This window comes from Chiroxiphia lanceolata, chromosome 3 (genome assembly GCF_009829145.1).
Source record: "Chiroxiphia lanceolata isolate bChiLan1 chromosome 3, bChiLan1.pri, whole genome shotgun sequence".
Taxonomy (NCBI): domain Eukaryota; kingdom Metazoa; phylum Chordata; class Aves; order Passeriformes; family Pipridae; genus Chiroxiphia; species Chiroxiphia lanceolata.
Genome location: NC_045639.1, coordinates 109,675,638 through 109,691,404, shown reverse-complemented (window position 1 = coordinate 109,691,404; position 15,767 = coordinate 109,675,638). Strand labels below are relative to the sequence as shown.

Sequence of the window (15,767 nt, the reverse complement as noted above, 5' to 3'; positions counted from 1 at the left end):
ATCAGACGTGGTTCAAACAGAGCAAAATAGAAGTTATTTGTTAACTGAATAGTTATATGAGGGCAGAGATGAGTCATGAGCATAACTAATTGGTACACTGGGGACACAATCACATTTTTTTCACAAATAAAAGTTTTATTTTGGAAAGATGATTTTATCTTTTTAGACCATTGAGATAAAAGTGTTCATTAAATGCATTGACTAGCCCCGAGTATGTATTTTATTTCTTTCAATGGGCGGCATGTTTCTTCAAGAACTTTGCATGAACTGGTAGAAGAAAAGGTAGACTAGATTTTCTTCACATGTATTTTTAAAATATTAATCCAGATTATTAATATCCTGGGACATCTGAGAACTTGTGTTGTTATTCATAAGATACATTTTAAATTAGAAAATAGAAAGTTAAAAATAACTGGAGGACCGGATTCACTTTCTTCAAAGTTAGTAAAAATAAGATAGAGACATATCTGAAGTCATTGTCTTTTTAGACAGTCAGATGAAGAGGAAAAACTTACTTTTTAATATCAGAAATTAAGATTTAACTAAAGTTAAAACTAGAGGTTTTTGAAAACTTGTAGCTGAAACGGATTTTTTGAAAATGTTTACTTCATTATTATTAAGGGAAAGTAACTTTCAGAATCTGTCGTGCTTGTTCAGTGGGTCAAACAGAAAAGCTATTTGAGCATTTAACAAAATGCCGAGAAACGGGATTGCTCAGCTGAAGATTGAATGTCAGTGTATTAATTTCATGTCTTAGACATGGGAAGAGGTCACAGGAAACAGAAAAAATATAGTTGCTGAAGGTTGAACAGAGTGGGTTGAAAACTCGCCTGAGTGGGGAGTTGTAGGAGCGGCTGTGCGGTTGTTCAGGGTGTGCCAGAGTCAGAAGGGTGTGACCCAGAGAGTGCATGGCCAGGAGAGCAAGTCTGACCATGGTGGAACACTCAGGTATTCGGTCTGCATGCCTGTGTCTGAATACAGCTGAACCTGTGGCAAACCAGACAGCGTCTGTTTCAGAAATTGCGAGGTGTGGTTGTGGTTTGACTGTTGTATCACCTATTGCTTGAGAACTCAGTGAACTTGCATTCACATGCTTGGAGATGGCAATGGTAGAGATGGTTCGTACTCATCCTCTGTTATCAAGACTACTGGATTTAGGATTATTTTGGGATGTTCAGATCAACAGTGTAGTGAGGGACTTCTTTGGTTATTCTGTTGGCTAGGAGATTCAACTTAAAAAAACAGAAGAAACCAAAAAACTCTCCTTCAATATGCTATAGGTAATCTTTGTATTTCAATTTGAAGTTAATCTAATGTCATGCTTTAGACAGATGTTTCCTGTGATACACCTGAGAGGAGAGGAGTCCCCTGGTATGTGTGTCCTTCAGTCCTGCTGAAAGACTGTATTGGTGGTCACTGTTTTTCTAAGAGGATTGATGGAGAAAGAAGTCAGTTTTATTCATTGATTTCTAGCTTGTGTTCTTCCAAAACTTAGGGGCTTGTCTATACATGTTATAAGTAAAGCTCTGTTAGTATCAAATCATTACTTTTAAATTTAGGGATGCATACGGAAGAGGCTGCAGGTAATACTGTGTATCAGTGGTTTTGTTGCTTGTTCATGAATATGTGTATTATAATAGACATTTTTTCCATCTTTCTCCTTTTCATACAAAGTAGAGAAAACATAGAGATAAATATACAGATATATATATTTTCTTGCTGTATTTACTTATTCATTTCAGATTTTGTTTCTAGATTTATTGGTACCATCATTCAAGTGCCTTCAGTGAAGGTGTGTTAACGGTTTGCCTCACTATCCCTGCTAGACTCTCATTGATGAATCGTAGCTCAACAGTAGATTTGTGGTATTCACTCAGTTGTCACATTCCATTTTACTCCTGAATCCAAGGATAATGAAGACTGTGTTTCACCAGTCTAGACCATTGATGGTGTCCTCTTAATTCCAGTTATGTCATGACTCTTTATTAGAAACAGTACTTTCCATAAGAAGCTGTTCTGGATTACAACTGGAGTTTGGTGGGTCTCTCATTTCTGCTGGATCAATACAGTTATGCTGAATTTTGTTTCTCTCTTTGTATTTCCTGACATTATGTAAAGTCATTTTTTGATTCTTCTGTGCTTGCTTTTTCTTTGTGGCTTTGTTATGCTTGCAGGCAATTTCTGACATGATTAAGATTTTATTAATTCATATTCTCTGCATTCTCTCAGCATGTGAGTGCATTTGCTTCCAGTGATGGTGTTTCATTAGGAGCTTTGAGTTCAGTGCATTGGTTCCTATTTCTACAATTGCGTTATTAATTTTTTTAATTTTTAAGTTTGATGCTTATATCATATCTTTCTAGTCCCAGAACGTTTTCATGATATGTACTGTTAAGTAATAAGTTTCTGGGTTGAACCTGAAGTGCTATTTTTAATCATGAAAGGTATAAATGGTTTGAGACCCAGTTACTTGAGGGAGCAAGTTGAGTGCTGTGGAATCATTAGACCTCTTTTGCTATAAATGGGAGGAAGCAGTGGATAGACTGCTCTCTGTAAAGGCTTCCTAAATTGAAATTAATTTCATTTCTTGTTCTAGCATATCCCAGTTTGGATAATCTCTTGAGTGTAATGAAAGCTCTATCTCCATATTTTATGATAGGTAGGTGAAAGTTCTGGATGGCAGTCTAGTGTGATTTGATTCCCTAGAGCTTGAATTATTAAAGTTGTCTGTTAACTGCAAAACAGAGCTTGAATTCTTAGTAATATATTTAAAATTTCAGTGATTTTAACTTTTTAGTAGCTTTGTCACTACTTAGTGCTAAACCATTTTGTATGTTAGTGCATCTTATACAGCCTGTGTCCTAACATAGGTTAGTATTTGGGCTTGACTGTCTTAAAATTTAATTTGGCTTGTACTTGCTGAATTTGTGTGTAGAGTTAATATGCAGACAAGTGAGGCACAATTGAAAATAATAGCCTAAACAAAGAATAACCTGATTAAATAAACTCCTTCATTGCTACTCTGGTTCCTTAGGCAGTTACATTGCTGTGATCACACTGACCTGCCCTTCCAGATTCTGAAGCTATTTGCCGTGTTCTGAAGCTATGTTCATTTGTCTCCAGCATTAGAGATTTCAGAGATATTTGGCTTTTATAAATTTTGTGAATATTGGTAGCAGAGGGAGACCTGAAATAGCAGATTTTGTTTCCAGTGCTAGTATTTTGTTTAAGCCACCAGGTGACCACTTGCTCATAGCTCAGAAGTAGCTCCACTGCTATATTGCCTTCGACCAATAGACAGGACAAATGAGGGATCCTGGCTGATCTTGAGACTTGGGACCAGAGGTAGGGACCTCAGAGAAAGGTGATCATAGGAGACCTGGAGGAGTTTGGCTCTTTGTATGGAAAGAGGTAGAAATGGAGTATAGGAAGCTGTGCTTTACTAATTTCACTGCTTGCAAAACAGCTTTAATGTTAGCCCTCGTAAAGCTTTGTTACGTGCTGCTTCATCTTTCTTAGTTTCGTATTCTCTGTCTTGCCTAGCCGGTTTCAGACTGGTTCTGTGGCTTACCTTGAAACTCTTCTTCTGTCCTGCACAGGGGAGCTCTTGTAGTTTCACAAAGTCGTTACTAAAATTGACTTAAGATGTGTTGCATTTCGGTAAGTCCACGAGTGAACTTGTGGCTAATTAAAGCAAAAAGTACTACACAAATGCTTACAGTGTTCAGAAGTGAATATGCAGGCTGTTAACATTTTGTAATAAGTTGGTATTTGGTAGTTGCAGAACATTATGGAAAACAGCTGTGTGACTGCTCATGGATTTTACAGTGCTATGCAAGGTGCAGGTGTTTTGTATTTAGGAATGGTGATAGTTACCTCTGCTACCACTTTGACCAAGTCTTAGGTTTAGATCCCAGATTCTTCTTCATCTGATTTAAAGTTCTAATTAGGATCTTGTAATATAGCTCTTATTTGGAGTTACATTGATGTATGTCCTGGAGAAGTGAAATAATGAGGAAAAAAAAAAGTAAGGTACCTTTTTTTTTTTTTTTTTTACTAGGGCTAAATGAGTCTTAAGAATTAATCTCCATATGGACCTCTTTCTTTCCTTAGATTTACATTGCCAGGCTAAAAATTATCAAAGCTGAAACTACTTTTAAAATGATGTGAACATGGGCCGGCTAACACTTAATACTAGTTTTCAGTATTTAATATTTTTTAGTATTATAAAAAGTATTTATTGTCACATATAAGATGCAGTAAATAAATAGTTAATCATAATGAATACTCTATTAATTTGTTATTGGTGTTGTAAGTATTTAATATTAGTTAATAATTGTTAAAAATAGGTATCGGGGGACAAGATATTAAGTTGTGATGTAGACAGCCTATTTCACTTGCAGCTTTCTGTTCCTGCAGACAGTGATCCTGTCCTCACCTTGTTGTTTTTCCCTTGCATTATCTTTTGTACTTGTCTGATCTCTCAATGAAATGATTCAGATCACTGACCAGGTAGGAAGTTCATCTAACAGAAGGAAAGTGAGCTTTTGAAGCTTTAGTGAGGTCATCTGGTTTATGAGTGGGTCAGAGAAACATCAGAAGATCCAAGGAGGTTGGAGCAGTGCTGTGTAGCCAGACAAGGGAGTGCATGGGCCAGTCCCTGGGTCAGTGGTGCTGAGCTGCCTTGTCAAACTGCACTCAGACATTAGGCTTTTCACTTTCTAAATACTGCACTGTGATATTGTCTTGTTAATAAGCCTGATGAACAAACAGGACTTCTGTGATCATCTCCCTGTATATGAGTAAAATTATCTTTTTCATAGTATAAGTGGTCACTGACAGTTTCTGGACCTTAATATTTGAGAATTGGTTACTCTGTTGTTGCAAGAGAGGATATTTAGTTTTCTAATCATAGAATGGTTTGGGTTGGAATAAAGATCATCTAGTTCCAACACCCCTGCCATAGGGTTCCATTAGATCAGGTTGCTCAGAGCCTCAGCCAACCCACTTCGGGGGATATGAGACATCCTCAGCTTCTCTGGGCAGCCTGTGCCAGTGCCTCACCCCACTCACAGTAAAGAACTTTTTCCCAATATCTGATCTAATTCTGTCCTCTTTCAGTTTAAGGAGGACATTCCCCTTGTCCTATTACTCCGTGCCCTTGTTAAAAAGTCCCTCTAATCTCTCTTGTAGCCTTTTTAGGCACTGGAAGGTGCTATAAGGTTTCCCTGGAGCATTCTCTTCTCCAGGCTGAACACCCCCAGCTATCCCAGCCTGGCTCCATAGCAGAGGTGCTCCAGCCCTCTGACCATCTTTGTAGCCTTCTCTGGACTTGCTCCAGCAGGTCCACGTCCTTCCTTTGTTGGGGACCCCAGAGCTGGATGCAGCGCTCCAGGTGGGATCTCAGGAGTGCAGAGATAGACAGAATCCCCTCCCTCAACCTGCTGCCCATGCTGGTTCTGATGCAGCCCAGGACACCGTTGGCTTTCTGGACTGCAAACACGTGTTGATGGGTCATGTTGAACTTCTTGTCCACCGACATCCACAGGTCCCTTCTCTACTCAAGCACTATTTGTGCTTGGGATCACCCTGATGGACGTGCAGGACCTTGTACTTGGCCTTGCGGAACTTCCTGAGGTTTGCCCAGACCCACCTCTCAAGCCTTTCGGGTCCTGCTGGATGGCCATTAATACTGTTTTGATGAGCTAAAATTTGTGTTTATAGAATCCTGGTTTTTTGGTTTTGTTCTGGTAGTTCAGGAGCAGATCCTCTGCAGTTTACTGTTTGTCCGTTTCCTATGTACAGCTCTGACATAATCTCTTGCTACTATCTTTGAGTTTCTGTCTTAATGTTACCTCTGATAAGTAAAAACAACAGAAAAAACCCTCCTCTGGAACTATTTAGGTGCTTCTTAAAAGGTGTTAAGACTAATGTGGTTGGTGTGTAATAATACTGTTAATATACACATTAGACAGAAATTGCCATGAAAGTATAAAGTCCACTTACAGTTTTTCCTGGCTGCGTGGTGGACGGTTTGATGGGTAGAACAAGGTATTGGAAAACTCTTACAAGGAGGAAGAGCATAATGTGTTTAAGCATCTTAAAAACAGAGATAACATCAGAATAAATTAATACTGTGTTTGTTAGTATCTTAATTTTCCTCAGCTCTTTTTTTCTTCCTTATTGCACTGTTAGCTCTTTTGCAAGTAGGGTGAGAGTGGCAGTGTCATGTATGATATAAAAAGTACAGTTAGAGAAATAGAATGCTTGTTCAGACATACAGGTAAAATATTATGGAAGTTTAATATTTAAAATTAAATACTTTTGTATTTTTTGTAATGTTTTCAGAATAAATGTTTTTAATATTTCACATAGGCTGGTCACTAAGAGTTTGACAGAGACTTCTGTTTTACTAAGCTGAAGTTTCCTCTTTTTTCTGGAAGGATATTTGTAGTAAGAGTATTACAAATGAACCAATTAAGTATGGTCCAATGCTCTTTTCTTTTCAGAAAGATGAAGGTAGTGATGCTAGTTTGAGTGATAGCCACATCTCTCCTCCCGCCAAACGTACCTCAAAACATGCTGATCCTGTGTGCAAAGACAAATCAAAATCACGCAGTACTGGGCAGCGAGAGGAATGGAGCATCTCAACTGGACAGTCCAGGTAATTGGTGCCAAGAGAAAAAGAAACTCTTGCCAGTTTTTCCTGTGTTGTTAACCCACTTATGCCATTTCAGCAGTTAGCTGCAGCTCAAGAGTATACTTCTGAAGTGTGTTATTTTCATACAATTTTCTTTAGTTTAAGACTCCGGGAGTGTGGATTACATCAATCCTCTCATCTCTGTTTCCATTTTATGCATATTTGTGCAAAAATAGAAAGTAATTTTATTTGAGTTCTAGATTCTTGATACATCTGAATTTAGGGAAGTAATTGGTATTTTCATGTGTTCAGGCTGTAAGAAGACATGACATTTTAATTAGAAAATCAGTGTTGTCATCTTTAGGGAATGGATAATGGTCAAGTTTATTTCCATTGTTGTTTCAGCCTTTTATCCCTGTTTGATTATAGAGACTCAAGTAAATTTTATATATTATTGCCTCAGTGTTGCCACATTTTTATAACTTGAGAGAGAAATGATTAATTTTATTTTATAACTGTGATTTGTAGTATTTTACGAAGCACTCTTGTATGCACAAGGTTCCTTACATGATTACAAGTAACTGTGAGGTGGTGTACACAGTATTTTCCTGATCCATGAAATTTCAGTTAATACTGATTCTTTTGTAGATATGTATTTCATCTTTATGTACAAATCAAAATCGTTCTTGTAATGCTTTGTATGTAAGTGTGACTGTAGATCACTACTGGACTGTTGTCTGCTAGGATGAAGTTTATTTAAAAACTTTGTAAATCCTAAAATAGACCTTTTTCTGTTATTTTTTTTCTCTTTTAAGACAGAATAAATGAAATATAGCATATTAATATGCCATGGTCTTTGGGAATATATTGAAACTTATGAACGTTCTGTTTCTTTTTTTATAAGTGTAGACTTGTACCATACCTCTTAAAAATGTTAAGATACAAAAAAAAATGTTTAATAAGGCCGGGAGAATTTAGATCATTGTGTCAAATGAAATTTGGCCAAGGTACTGAAACTCCTGTTGTTGCTCATTTAAAACCCACTGCAACATGTCTTTGCATCTCAGGTTTTTTGTTGTTTCTGCCAAAATCCGAAGTGCTACACTCAAGAGTCATCTTGAGTCAGTAAGACTTTTCCCAGAAGTTTGTAGCTTCTGCTGTTTTATCCAAAGTGTTGGAATGATAATTGCCTATGGTGAGCTATATCAAGGTTCTGTTCTGAAATGTAAGGGGAAAGTTAACAGTAGGAACATTGAAGGAATTAATAAGAAAAAAGATGTTTAGATAATTCAGGGGTTTTCATATAATTGGTATTGGGCAGTTTTGTCCTCATTCCAGTGTTGGGCATGAAGCAGATTCTTCAGAGGCTGCATGTCGCAAAGGTTTTGAAATCATAGTGTATCATGTAGGATTTTGTGTTTAAAGTTGTATTTTCAGCGTGTGCCTGTTGCTTGGCTAAGGAATGTTAACGTTACTTGTGTGTCTGATCTGTTTCCTAGGTTAACTTCTCAGCCTGCTGCTACACTACCAAATGGACGTAGCTTATGTAAGTGTATTACAGCAAACCCTTTTGTATCTACTTTTACATTTAGCAATTTTATGTTAGTGATCTTCAGTGGCATATGTTTTTGATAACTTTGCTGATTACTCTGACCATTTTGACCAGAAAAGTTACTGTTTTGGCTCAGTTTTCTTCTGTCAGCATCTTGGATGCTCTCTGTGGATATGGGGAACATTTCTAGATGAAAATCCATTTCTCTTCTCAATTCAGACCTCTTGGCCATGATCTTGATGTTTTTGTTAATTCCTAAATTACTGTCAGGAACTAATTTTGGCCTTCCTTGCCCAGCTGGTGTCTTTAATTTACTTACTCTCTTTACTCATCTGAAATTTGGCCTTTTGTAGTTCTTAAGATTACTTAACTCTACTATTGCTTTAGAGAGACCTGCCTTGTCTGCAGCTCCTGCTACCTTGAACAATCTTTCTATATGCTTGTAGCTTACAAACTTGCCATTTCATTGCTTTTCTCAGCTAAAACCACTTTGTCTTTTGTGTCCCTTTTTCATCAGTTCTGTCCCGTTTAGTTCTGTGTTGACTCTATGTACATGTTAATTCATTAAGCATATTTGGTATTTTAGTATTTATTGTGGTGCCTGAGGAACAATCAGGAGTGGGATCTCTTTGTTTGGCACTGTATAGAGTAGCTGGGAAATCCATATGTGGTATCTCACCTTTTGATACTCTATTTGAATGACTACGAATTGAACCTGTGGGCCAAGTGTGCATTGTAGTACTGATGTTAACTTAAAAATATTGAATGGTTATTTGAATGCCAAATTTTCATCATAAAGTAAGATTATCATATAAGGAAACAAGCTGAAGAAATAGCTTTTAAAATAACTTTGTTAGGAATTAAAAAGAATACGGTTCTTTAGATCCTACTGTGCTCCATAACTTCTGGTTTATTGTCCTTGCTGAGTATTCTCTTATTAATTCTTGTTTGTGAAAATGTTGTTTCCTGCATTTTTAAGTAGTAATACAAATTTCTCTTAGCTCTCAAAAGCCACCCCCTTCGAGGGGAAAAAAAGGGAGATGGGGACCATGCTTGCATAAACGGAGATATAGAAGTCAGAAAGAGTTGTCGGTCCAGGAAAAACAGATTCGAAACTTTGAATCAGAGTTTATTGTTTGATCAGCTAGTAAACAGGTATGTGGGGATACTTCAGTTGTATTCACAAAGCACCTTAATGATGTCTTAAAATTAGAAACCCCTGTGTTGCAGTGCCGTGTCTGTTTTACTGTGAGGATGCACTGAGACAAGCTAGATTGTGGTTTGAGTTACAGCTGGGTCTGTGCTGTGACTGCCCATGGTATCCATGCTCTAAATGCAGAGCACCTTCCCAGGCTTTCATTGAGGAGGAAGCTACTCTGTGTTTACACCTGGTTAAAACTCTATGTTGGCAGTTACTGCAGAGTGCCTGACATGCTGTAAATCCACACCCTAGTTTGTTTCTTGGTAACCTGTTTATGTAGTGATACCTTAAATGTGATGTAAATTGGTGATTAGCAGCAGTGCTTGGAAGCTTTCTAGATTTTACGTGTATGATTTTGATCATAAAATATCAAAAGTTTGTAGCTTTCTTTTCGTTCTTGTTTTTTTACCATTTGTTAGTAATTCACATAGGGTGGGTGTCACTTTTTGACATTTACTGTGCAGACAAAGTAGGTCAGAAAGAGAGGCACGGTCTGGTCTGAGCATAGGAATGGGAGCCAGAAATGCTTTTCTTGAAATATTATTTCTGTGTGGCCCTGGGCAGGTCACTGAATAGGTCCCAATCTTCCCACCTGTAAAACAGGTTTTAACAGTCACATCTGTGGGAGACTGCTTTCTCTAGTATTGGAAAATGATTTGAACATGAACATTAAATTGCCAAGTATGATCATTATTGTTAAATGTATTCTGTTGAGTCTTTTATTAATTTTCTTTTTCAACTTACTCAGTAACTACTTAGCATCAGCTTACAAATTTATGTTAAGTTACATTTATTTTTCTAGTTGCAGTTGAATCTCCCTCTCCTCCTCAACAGTAGGAGAAAGTCTACCATGAAGATTGTAATTTGATAAGATCATGGTACTGAAGTCTGTATATGAGCTTACACTGATAACAATGCGTCCCATAATCATTGGAGGTTTTTAAGAACAGGTCAGACAAATATCTGTCAGGAATGATGTAGGCATTCTGTAGTTTGCTCTTGCCTGGCAGAGCATGTAGAGTTTTCCAGGTCCCTTCCAACTGTATTTTCTTTGATAGCAAACTGCAGCATGATTTTACTTGAAGTGGTTCTGTCATACATCAGATATTTTAGAAGAATTGTTTAAAATTGAGAGGAACTCTCAAAACGAAATCTTGATTTTACTGATTTCTTTCACCAGAACTTCCACTGTCTTCTCTCAAGGCAGGATTTCACCCTTTAGATTTACCTCTAAACTACTGGAAAAAAAAAGGAAGGGAAAGTTTCTGCCTTCTTACAGTTATTATACAATTATAGTATAACTCCAGTGGAAATCTGCTATAATCACCATGGAGAGCAGTAACATGGTGTTCAGGACAGGTGGCCAAATAATTGACTTGGCCTGGCTAATACTCTGTTGTTCTCTTCCTTAGCAATGAAGCATCTTGGCCAAGGTTGTTATTTATATACCACCATTGTTTTGACAGCTGTTTACAAATACTCCAGATAATAAAAATGTAGACTAATTAAATAGATGAGAAATGGTAGTGAGGTCAAATACTGAACAAGGAAATTCTGGGTGTGACTGATTTAACGCAAAAAAAATTCTTTGTTTTAGTGTCTTTTTGAGGCCAGAGTAAGAAAGTGTAAAGCTTATAGGATAGAGGCATTAATTGCATTCCCAGTATTATAATTATTTAGGTAGAAAGCTTTACTTTCTTATTTTGCAAATTTAATCTTACCTGACACCCAGTCTTAACATCTAAGCAGTTACAAAGCAAAAATTTTTTTAAATGTTTTTTAAAATGTTACAGCCTAATCTGAATCCCAGATTTTAATAGCATCAGCAGTTCTTCTTTTGCATACTTCTTAGTTTATATTCTGTAGGTTCATCTTTCAGTTTTATTATGGTTGGTTTTGTAGTTTATTGATAGACATCTTAAGATGTTAGATGCTATGTAAAAAGTTCTGCATGCCACTATTTTAAGACTGATTTTTTTATCTTTGTGTATTAATTGATACATGTATTTTAGTACTGCTGAAGCTGTCCTACAGGAAATGGACAATATTAACATCAGGAGAAACAGGCGATCGGGGGAAGTGGAACGGCTACGGATGTGGACAGACACAGAATTCGTAAGTGCAAAGTGTCCCAGCTCTTGGATAAAAGAAATATCAAGGGGGAGCGTGTTTGTTTTTGCAAAGACCACACATTTGTCTAGCTCTGTCTAAAGGTTTCTGATTTTCCTCAGTGGACAACATTAAAAAACTTGATAAACTGAAATTCAGAACTAAATTCATGGATATGTACTAAAATATGTTTTCTTTATTATAAATTGACTGTCATGCTCTCACGATGTGCTGTGGTGTTTCTCCTTTGCTTTGAAGCACACTCAGATAGCCTAGAAACAGGACCAGTGACTGTCATCTGCTTTGTTCCCTAAACCAGCTTGATACTGATGTTAACTGTGTTAGATGGACTAAGTACTATCTGAGAGACTTACTTTAGCACCTCTTAAAGGAGACTGCTTTTGTAGTCTACCTGTGGAGAACTCTGCTGGAAAAACATTTGAGGACTACAGATTGTGTGGAGCATTACCAAGCGTTCTGAGTTGGAAGGGATCCAAAGGATCATCAAGTCCAACTCTTAAGTGAATGGCCCATACAGGGATCAAACCTGCAACTTTGGCATTATTAACATCACGCTCTAACCAGATGAGCTGATCTCAGGATATTACTGAACTGAGGACTTAACACTGTGAGTGACATGGGACAGTACTGATGGGAGTGCATGTGCATTTTATTCCAGGAAAACATGGATATGTATTCTCGAGTGAAAAGGAGGAGGAAATCACTGAGGAGAAATAGCTATGGGATTCAGAACCACCATGAGGTGTCCACAGAAGGGGAAGAAGAAGGTATGGATTGTAAAGAATTGTAAGGGCTTGTCTGAAATCCTTGTAAAACAAAGTTTTCTGTAGCATAAAATAGCAATATATTGCACTATAAAGAGCAGAACCTGGTTTCTAAATGTTTGTTCTACATTTCCTTACACCTGTTTTTCCTAACACTAAGTAATTGAAACTTTCTTTATATTCCCTGTGACAATGCTCTGGTGGAAGCCAGGATGTGATGAATGTAATGTACAGCTATGTGTGTTCTAAAATAATCAGTCCTGTATTCTTTCTTTGGGAAAGGTATTAATTAAAGTCTCTGTTTTCTGTCCATTGACTGATTTTCAAAAGGCTTGTAGACACACAACTGTGTTTGAAATTCTACCTTCTTTTAAAAATTTGAATGAAACTGGCCAGTGGGTTCAAAAATTACTGAGAAAGAAGGGATTGTGGCTAACTGTGATGGCGTAATCAGCATCATGCTTGGCTTCCTTAAGAAATCAGACTCAAACTTCAGGCATCCATACGGGGTTCAGCATAGCATATCTCAGTTTTTAACTAAAAGTGCTGTACACGATATGATTTGTCCCAATGAATAAGAATTCAATCTTAGTTCTGAGATCCATGGCTGGAGATTCTGATGCTGTTAATAGGTGAGCCTCGGTTATACCTTTATACACTATGTTTCTTTGCTTTGTGTAAAAATGTGAATCATAAAGTTGTACTTATTTTCGTGCTGTGTCAAATACTTGATTTTATGAGGCTCCTATGGGAAAAGAGAAGACAGGCATTATTCTTAATTGAAGGGTAATTATTGAAGGAAAAATACATGGATAAAAGTGATATTTGAAGTACTTTACAACTAAAACTGTTTTGAATGCATTTATTTTTCTCTCTGTTGCTTTTCCAGAACCGTCTATAGAAAACTAGAAGGAAATTTAACAATGACTGTAGATTTAGCTTGGTCTTTAAATTTCCAGTGATTTTCCAATTAGTGTTATTTAATAAGTGGGCAGTAATTCTCAGTGACCATTAAAATGTTAATTTTTAGGATGAAAGTAACTCTGACATCAAGTAGAAGTGTTCTCAAAATATTTTTACCCCTGAACAGAGTCTCAGGAAGAAGATGGAGATATAGAAGTAGAAGAAGCCGAGGGGGAAGAAAATGACCGGCCATATAATCTCAGACAGAGAAAAACTGTTGAAAGATACCAGGCCCCTCCAATAGGTGAGGAACCAGACAGTGCTTGTGTCCTTTTGGTCTGCTGACCTCCAAGAATAGCATGGGTGTGGGGAGGGAAAAGTTGGATGGCTACTCTTCATCCCTGACAGAGTTCCCACGCAGCACCTTGTGACTTCTGCCTTGCCTCTGTTGTTCACCACGCAAACAGGACTGCTGAGACACGGTCTGTTAGTTTGTCAGTGGGGGTGGCATTGCTGCCTCACTGAACTCTGCAAGTACTGCCATGTGCTGGGCTCAGGGCTGGGGGTGAGCGAGGTTTGAGTCAGGAAACATTTGACATGAAGCAGTCTAATAAATCAGGTAATTACTCAGAAAAAATAGTTGCTGTTACACCTGCTTTTCCTCTCGAGTGGTAAACCTAAATCATAACTGTAGATAAATGGCATAGCAGCAGTTACCACATTTTGCATGGATGAGAAATTTAAAATATTTCACTTGGAAGTAACCTACAATGATCATGTAGTCTGCCTGCCTGACAACTTCAGGGCAGACTGAAAGGTAAAATGTTATTCAGGGTGTTGTCCAAATACCTCTTAAACGCTGACAGGCACTGGAGTATTGACCACCTCTTTAGGAACCGTGTTCAGTGTTGGGGCACCCTCTCAGTAAGGAAATGCTTCATGTCAAATTTGAGTTTGCCCTGATGCAGCTTTGAACCATTTCCACACGTCCTGTCACTGCATCCCAGGGAGAAGAGTTCAGCACCTCCATTTCCCCTTGTCAGGAAGCTGTAAAGAGCAATGAAGTTTTCCCTCAGCCTCCTTTTCTCCCAACTAGACAAACCTTGTGTCCTTAGTTGTTCCTCACAGGACATACCATCAGGGTACGGTGTAGTGTCTCTAATTTTTAATCTTTTAATACTTCTCTTGAAAATAATATGGATATGTTCAGTGGTGTATCAATGTGCTTTATCTTAAGGCAACTTAGAAATTAAAACTCTGATAGAGAAATGCTGTGGTTTATTTTTCGAGAGAAATTTGAAGACATCCCATATTATCAGCTGAGAAAACGTTTCTGTATGGAGCTTCATGTCCTGAAAATAAACTAAAAATGCAGTGCCCTGGTTGAGTTACATTCTGTGCTGTGATAGGCACAGCTGTGATGGTGTGAGGAGTACGAGGGTGGGATTGCTGTGCCTGTATTAAGCCAAGTATGGTGATAGTAAAACAAAACATAAGAGATTTGATTTCCCACCACCCCCTAGTTCTTTTCTTAATTTGAGTTTTTAGAGAAACCAGTGGTAACCTAATTGAGGAAGTGATTATCTAGCACTTTTCTGCTGCATTTAGATTAGTTTATTATTCTTTTGTAATTGATGTTACAAACCTGTAACTTCTCTTTCTTAGTGCCAGCTCATCAAAAAAAGAGAGAAAATACACTGTTTGACATTCACAGATCTCCTGCAAGAAGAAGCCATATCAGGTAAATGTCAGTCTTTTAGTATGTAGTTATTTGCTTTCCCTCAGGACATTCTGGTAGTTTTTGATTTTCAGACCATTTTTGAGTGAGTTGTACAGTTCATTCACGCATGTGTGTGGGTCTTGAATTGTATCCCAGGCGTAGACCCCGATCAGCACACAAATAGGAGAGTCTTGGCACTTTGCAATCTCAGTAGAACCTTTGGGCTGAACGGAATGGAAACAGGTGTGCTACAAGTACTGGGAAGAATTGTTCATTGCACACTGTTTCTGTGAGGCCGTACATTTTGTGTTTAAATCCAAAGCATCAGTTTAACAAATAATCCCTTTTCTGTTCTGCAAAACTAGACAAATCAGGTTAATGTTTTTTGTTTTCTTTCAGTTCAAGTTTCATCCAAGGATTATCAACAATTTAATAAAATATTTAGCAAGCATAATTTTTGACTCTTATGTTTTGTGTCAAAGAAGTCTGGAATATACCAAGTTGTCTTGGAAACTGTCAGTAGGCTTTATGTAACAAAACAGATGAGATTACAGCTTAATACATTTTTTGAAAAATAAACTTAGTCAAAGCTTCAAAAAGACAAATCTGTCCATGAACAGAATCCAAGTAAACGAATGCTAGTCATAGCTGAAACACTTGTCTTATTGCTCAATTTAATGGTGTAGTGAAAATATGAAAAGTAAATGAATAGATGAATCTTATGATTCTGAAGTTTCTTTGTAATACAAATAAGAGTTTGTCTTTTTTCTTCCTCCCCTTGAAGTGCAGATGACATTGTGTTAGATAATCTCACGATTTGTACTTACTATTAAGATATGAAGAGTGAAAACTATTAT

The 15,767-nt window shown here is 37.4% G+C and overlaps 1 protein-coding gene across 3 annotated transcripts in view; it reads left to right on the top strand.

Annotated features, from left to right (window-relative positions):
- ATAD2B (ATPase family AAA domain containing 2B) overlaps window positions 1-15,767 on the top strand; it is a 74,987-nt gene that overhangs the window by 9,712 nt on the left and 49,508 nt on the right. For 2 of the 3 annotated variants that reach the window (XM_032683696.1, XM_032683695.1), the window contains exons 2-8: window positions 6,510-6,664; window positions 8,140-8,186; window positions 9,194-9,347; window positions 11,406-11,508; window positions 12,182-12,290; window positions 13,378-13,494; window positions 14,856-14,931. In XM_032683696.1, coding sequence (XP_032539587.1) covers window positions 6,510-6,664; window positions 8,140-8,186; window positions 9,194-9,347; window positions 11,406-11,508; window positions 12,182-12,290; window positions 13,378-13,494; window positions 14,856-14,931 — 761 coding nt within the window. Of the gene's footprint in view, window positions 1-6,509; window positions 6,665-8,139; window positions 8,187-9,193; window positions 9,348-10,225; window positions 10,344-11,405; window positions 11,509-12,181; window positions 12,291-13,377; window positions 13,495-14,855; window positions 14,932-15,767 lie in introns of those variants that run through there. The other variant, XM_032683697.1, reaches the window with a different exon arrangement.